Raw genomic sequence first — 6,642 nt, forward strand, 5'->3', positions numbered from 1 at the left:
GCTGGAAGTAAATGTGGAGCCGATACCAATAGACCCTGCTCTCATATCGGCAAGTATACCTGGAGCTATTATGTTTGTACCTGACGATTTGTCAAAGGTAATGTTACCTCGCGATAATGCTCTGTTGATTACATTAAGAATATCAGGATATGATGTGCAAAAGATTTTGGTGGATTGTGCTAGTTCCGTCAATATTCTGTTTTGGAAAGCATATACAGGCATCGGATTTTATGAATCCCATTTAAAAGAACCACAGTTTAATCTGTTTGGTTTTAATGGAACATCAACAAGACCAGCAAGGGAAATCAAGTTGCCAGTAAGGGCAGGCCCACAGACTATTATGACTAAATTTATAGTCATAAAACATCATTCAGATCATAATGCTATTTTGGGAAGAAAATGGATACATGCGATAAGTAGGGCTGGTCATCGAGTCGAGCTATTTGTGAGTAACTCGAGCTCGGCTCGTCGAAGGCTCGACTCAAACTCGTTCGCACAAAAGTATGAGTCGAGCTTGAGCTTAATTTAAAGCTCATTCTAGATAGCGAGTAGTTCGAGTTCGAGTTCGAGTTCGAGTTCGAGTTCGAAAGTAGCTCATGAAGTTACTCGTGAGCTACTCGAGTCGAGCTCGAGCTTGAGTAGCTCGCGAGCTACTCATTTTATAAGCCCATACGTAGTATATAATTTATAATTTATACGATATTTTATACTTTATACCCAACTATAATTTACAATTTATACTAGTTTTAATGTTTTATATACATTTTTTCGAGTTTGAGCTCGAAGTTCGAAGTTCAAATGAGCATAACTGAACTTCGAAGTTCGAACTGAGCTCGAGCTCGAAGTAAAAACGAAGTCGAGCCGAAGTCGAGCTCGAGCTATTAGTATAACTAGGGCGAGTCGAGCTTGAGCTTCAATATTAAGCTCGAATCTTGAAGTTCGAAGTCGAAGTTCGAGTCGAAGCTTCTACATGTGCGAAGTCGAGCTCGAGTATAGCAAAACTCGACTCGGGTAGCTCGATGACCAGCCCTAGCGATAAGAGCAGTTCTGAGTACTTTTTATCAAGTAATCAGATTTCCGACAGCATATGAGCTACATGAGATAAGAGGTGACCAGTCAGAATCTGAGAAATGCAATTTTGTTACGGTAAAGGGTATGATGAAAGGGGAGAAAGTGGACACTAAGGGCGTCTCAGAAGTCGCCAGATAGCAATTAATGGAAAGTTCATCTCCAAAATCCAATAGCAAAAACCATCAGGAGGATTTTAGATTCAAATCGGAGATGAAGATAGAGCCCGAGATAATCCTAAGTAAGACAATGGAAGAAGTGCAAAAGATTAATATTTAACAAGACAATGAAAGTTGCTTCACTTTCATTGGAACAGAGATGAGTTTAGAAATCAAGAGTGATTTAATCAAGTTTCTAAAGAAAAATAAAGATGTATTTGCTTGGTCGATGGTTGATCTTCCGGGTATCGACCCTCATATATGTTCCCATAAGTTGAATATACGAGAAGGAGCAACCCCAGTTCATCAGCGTCATAGAAGGGTCAGACCGATATACGCACAACCAGTACAAAATGAAATTCAGAAAATGCTAGAATGTGGAATCATCAAAGAGATTGATAATGCAGAATGGGTTGCAAACATTGTGGTTGTCCCGAAAAAGAATGACAAGGTTCGGATATGGGTTGATTTCACAGATGTTAACAAACAATGCCCGAAGGACTACTATCCAATGCCTAGAATTGATGAATTGGTGGATAGAACAGCTGGATTTGAATTGTTGAGTTTCTGCAATGGTCATTCTGGGTATTTCCATATTATTATATCAATATTAGATCAGTTGAAGACAACATTTGTTGTTGAAGGGGGTCTTTATTGTTTCATTAGAATGTCATTTGGTTTGAAGAATGTAGGGGCAACATATCAGTGATTGGTAGAAAAGATATTCAAACATCTGATTAAGCATATTATGGAAGTATACATAGATGATATGGTTATCAAATAAAAAAAGGTGAGTAGTCATGTTCAAGATTTAGATATGGTGTTTCGAATATTCTGACAGTTCAATATGAAGCTTAACCCTGAAAAATGTACTTTCGGGGTAAGTTCAGGGAAATTACTCGAATATATCGTCACAAAGCGAGGAATTGACGATAACCCAGATCAGATTCAAGCTATCCAACAGATGCCTTCACCCAGTACAAGGAAGCAAATTCAAAAGCTTACAGGCAGAATTGCAGCGTTGAATAGGTTTATATCTCGAAATTCTGATAGATGTAAACCTTTATTCAAACTGTTGAAGAAGAATACAAAGTTTGTATGGGGTAAGGAATGTGAACTCGCGTTCACCGAGTTGAAAAAGTATTTGCAAGAAGTACCAACTCTGATAAAACCAGAATAAGGCGATACGTTATTCTTATACCTCATCGTCTCGGATTTCGCTATCAGTTCAGTACTCGTCAAAGTGGAAGATGGAGCTGAGCGACCTGTGTATTTTCAATCTAAAACAATGCTCGAAGCTAAAACTCGATACTCAATGTTAGAAAAATATGCGTTAGCCCTCCTGTATTCTACGCAACGGTTAAAACGTTATTTTCAATCCCATTCAGTAGTAGTAATGACAAATCTTCCTCTGAAGCAAACTTTAGCTAAGACAGCTAAATCAGGGACAATGGCGAACTGGTCAGTTCCTATTGATGAATTTGGGATTGAATATAGAAATAGAATATCGGAGAAAAGCCAAGTTCTAGCGGATTTCTTAGCATATTTTCCTGTAGAAGATGAAGATTGGGAGGCTGAAGAGGATAATCTTCTACTGTTACAAGAGCCTGATAATGCAATGGATGAGGATGATCCTTGGGTCGGCACAAATGGATGGAGGCTCTTTGTAGATGGATCGTCAGGCCAAAAAGGATGTGGTATTGGCGCTGTGCTGATAACTCCAGAAAACCAAAGACTCGAGTCAACAGTTATTTTAGGTTTTCACGCTTCTAACAATGAAGCTGAATATGAGGCTCTAATAACAAGTTTGGAGATGGCTAAATCATTAAACATCAAATACTTATCAGTTTTCAGCGATTCTCAGTTGGTGATAAGCCAAATCAATGGAGGATATTCGGCAAAATGCGATAACATGATAGATTATTTGAATTTGGTAAGAGTAAAGCTCAAAGATTTCAGGAAGATTATTTTTCAGCATCTCGACAGGGGAGAAAACCGACATGATGATGCATTGGCATATGTAGCTGCTATGCTCGAGAATGAGGAAGGTCGTCTGTTGCATATCGGTGTTCAGCAAACTCCAAGTATTAGTATAAAACATACAGAGGTGATAGAAATAGACACACTGGGGGCGTCATGGTTGAGCGATTATATGATGTTTTTGTCAAAAAGAAAATTGCCAGCAGATAAGAATGAGGCTAGAAGGGTAAAAGGAGGAGCTGAAAGATATCTATTAATTGATGATCAACTGTATCGAAAAAATCCAGGAGGACCACATTTAAAATGTATATCGACAGAAGATTCTTAGAAAATTATTGCATAAATGCATGAAGGGGAATGTGGGAATCATTTAGCAGGAAGATCGTTGGCAAGTAAGATTGTAAGGCAGGGATATTTCTGGCCACAAATCCGGAGGGACTGTCTACGATGTATCGCCAATACTCTCTTTTTGGGTGAGGGTATCAAAAATTATATTTTCCTTTTGATACAAGTCCAAGTATCAGCGATACTCTATCTTTGTTGAGGGTATCGAAAATGTGATTTTCTGTTCATATGATGGTTAGTATCACTGATATTCTCTCTTTGTTGAGGGTATCGAAAAATGGTTTTTCTTTTGATACAAGTCCAAGTATCAGCGATACTCTATCTTTGTTGAGAGTATCGAAAATGTGATTTTCTGTTCATATGATAGTTAGTATCACTGATATTCTCTCTTTGTTAAGGGTATCGAAAAATAGTTTTTCTTTTGATACAAGTCCAAGTATCAGCGATACTCTATCTTTGTTGAGAGTATCGAAAATGTGATTTTCTGTTCATATGATGGGTAGTATCATTGATACTCTTTCGATGGTTGGAAGTACAAGTAAGGGATAAATACAAATAATGGCAAACAGTCATGGCAAAAAATCAAGGGAAGTTAGAAATTATAGCAATCAAAAAGTATTACTTGTTTAGAGAATACAACACTTGAATCAAAAAGATTATAGTCTAGAAGGGAGGATTGTTGAGAAGGGCATCGACATCAGCCAAATCAATATCAATGTTTTGAGCAGCATCAGGAGTAATTTGTGAGGTGGTGGTATCAGTCACATCAGGATTAGAAGGTGCTATATTTTCTTCTTCATCATCAGAAATCATCCCATTCTCCACAAGAATGTTATGTGGAACAAAGGGTTTATTAATATCCAGCTTGTCGCCCAGGGAGTTTACTGCGGCCATGACAGTGTTGAATTCAACATCAGCAACTTCAGAGGCTTCTGCACATTTCTTTCTCTCGGAATCAAAGTCTTCAAGCATCTTCTTCACAACCTCTGCATGTTCAGCCAGTTTATCCGATAAAGTCTTCTCAGATTTTTCAGATTGCAGCTTCATATCAATTTTCAATTGATGGATTTCCTTCTTGAAGCCGCTATTTTCTCGGGCTAATCTATCGAATTCTGATTACTGAGAGTTTAGGGTTTTTCTAATACGCCCGATCTCGCATTCTTACGTATGAAGCAAATCGAATTGAGCCATGGCAAGCACTTTCGCCTATAAAAATATCAAAAACAGATCAGCACAAAGTAAAAAGGCGAAATTGATATGAAATGAGAGAAGACAAGACATGAGTACCTTTTCCAGGTGATCGCAATACTGAGTAAGGCGTTTAGTGGGATCCACTTTCATAGCAGCTAGCTTGTCTTTGGGAAGGATACAGCTGCTGGATAATGTGACACCCAACTCATCCTTATTAGTATTTTCAAATAGCGAGGCTATTAAAGGGATATCGCTGCCATCAATAAAGCGAAACACAGGACTGAAGAGTTGGTTGGCATCGGCTGACGGAATAGAATCCAGGTTTTGACCATCGACAAGTCCACTCTCACCTTATGCATGGGTTTTTCTTTTCTTAGAATGAACAGTAGTAGTCGAGGGAGGGATGGAGGTGTTTTGCTGAGAAGAAGTAGGAGGCTTGTCCTTAGTAGCGATAGAAGTATGTTTATCAGGAATGGAAGAAGGGGCAGAGGGGGCAGAGGGTTTGTCAGCAGCAGTTGGTGCCGAGACTGGTTCATAGGGTTTCTTTTTCCCTTTTTCAGATAAGTAGTGACCAGCGTTGGCATTCATCGGCATTCAAGGATCCATATCTGTATACAATAAAAGATGCTCATTAAATATACTTTGTAAAATCGGATATTCATAAAAGTCAGGAACCTCTTCTTTAATCTTAGGAAAAAGATTGGGAGTCATGATACAATTGTTATCTAAATATTCAGAGAAACTTTTGGGAAATTTAGGAGGCAAGCCATGCAAGGCAAAGGAGGATACGAGAAAGGGAAGATCGTCTGAGGAATTTTTTAAAGGAGATTGAGGGGAGTTGGCGACTGACCCATTTTTTGAAGAACTCGGTGTTTGAGTACATAAAGAGGTGTGCGATAGCTTGAGATATCAGGAAAGAGGAACAGTAATTTTGGGATTCCCTTCTTTATCAGCCCCCGTTTTAATATTGACATCGACTTCAGTCCCTTCTAAAAGCCTCAGTACTCTGTCTGAATTTCCACGGCTTTTCGCAAAATGAGGAAGATGAACTGAGAAGACACAAAGAAGACTAAGGTTAGGTAGGAATTCTGATATTCTTAAGATAGAAAATGAATCAAAATGAGGATATACCTGAAGAGTTGAAGACTTGATGTTTCAAAGGAGGATTTGCTGGGATATCAGCGCTTTCCCAATTACCCATAACAACAATCGGATACTGGGTCCACTGTTTGTCGCTATTACGGTTTTTTCGAAAAATACCTCTAATGTTTCTGTGGATATGTTTTTTGGGATAAAAATATCCGATAATCTTTTCACAAAATCTATATTGCATAAGAATATCGGATAGCCTAATCCGGTCAGCTTCATATCTATCAGGAGAGAGGTGGCTATTTTAGTAATTACAGACAAACATTAACCTCCAGAAGTTACCCATACCCTAACCAGGGGAAATATTCAGATGGTTAAGTACTTCACGATCGAGGTTGGATAAAGGAAATCTCAATCCAGCGGGGAGTTGGCCAACAGTAACAATGATTCCCTTTTTGGTACCACTTTGACACTGAGTAAAAACCCAAGTACCAACATAATGTTGTAAATAAAGGGTGGAGGGAATTTGATAGGCGACTTAAACTAAAGCTAGGTTTGGTCGCTTGATGAAAAAGTCGCAAAGTCCGTCAGCTCCATCGGCTAGTATCTTCAATAGTATCGCGCTCAGATTATGAGTTAGTGGTTTCAAAGGGATGGCAGGGAATGCCTTCTACAACATATGATAAGTCCCAAGAAATCTGGGGCCAAGATTTATTGGTTGAAGTGGAAGCAAAGTTTTGGTTGTAAGGTCTATCATCAGGAAGTATATCGTCAGAAAGGATATCATCCGATCTGGTGTCCTCAGAGTGGA

The 6,642-nt window shown here is 38.8% G+C and overlaps 2 protein-coding genes across 2 annotated transcripts; one reads left to right on the forward strand and one right to left on the reverse strand.

Moving 5' to 3' along the window:
• Positions 1-2,622: 2,622 nt before the first annotated feature.
• LOC147492264 (uncharacterized) lies at positions 2,623-3,534 on the forward strand. The gene has a single exon (XM_086567453.1). It carries the CDS (start codon positions 2,623-2,625, stop codon positions 3,532-3,534), a length of 912 nt encoding a protein of 303 aa, XP_086423579.1.
• Positions 3,535-4,159: 625 nt separating this feature from the next.
• Positions 4,160-5,345, reverse strand: LOC147492265 (uncharacterized). Its single transcript, XM_086569437.1, has 2 exons — positions 4,839-5,345; positions 4,160-4,757 (listed from the first exon to the last, which is right to left on the reverse strand). The coding sequence occupies exon 2, from the start codon at positions 4,596-4,598 to the stop codon at positions 4,215-4,217; it is 384 nt and encodes a 127-aa protein (XP_086425563.1). The 5' UTR covers positions 4,599-4,757; positions 4,839-5,345; the 3' UTR covers positions 4,160-4,214.
• Between the last annotated feature and the right edge of the window lie 1,297 nt (positions 5,346-6,642).

This window comes from Coptis chinensis, chromosome 6 (assembly GCF_015680905.1).
Source record: "Coptis chinensis isolate HL-2020 chromosome 6, ASM1568090v1, whole genome shotgun sequence".
Taxonomy (NCBI): Eukaryota; Viridiplantae; Streptophyta; class Magnoliopsida; order Ranunculales; family Ranunculaceae; genus Coptis; species Coptis chinensis.

Coding starts and splice junctions, on each gene's coding strand:
- LOC147492264 (XM_086567453.1), top strand. CDS start 2,623: ATGACAAATCTTCCTCTGAAGCAAACTTTAGCTAAGACAGCTAAATCA.
- LOC147492265 (XM_086569437.1), bottom strand. CDS start 4,598: ATGAAGCTGCAATCTGAAAAATCTGAGAAGACTTTATCGGATAAACTG.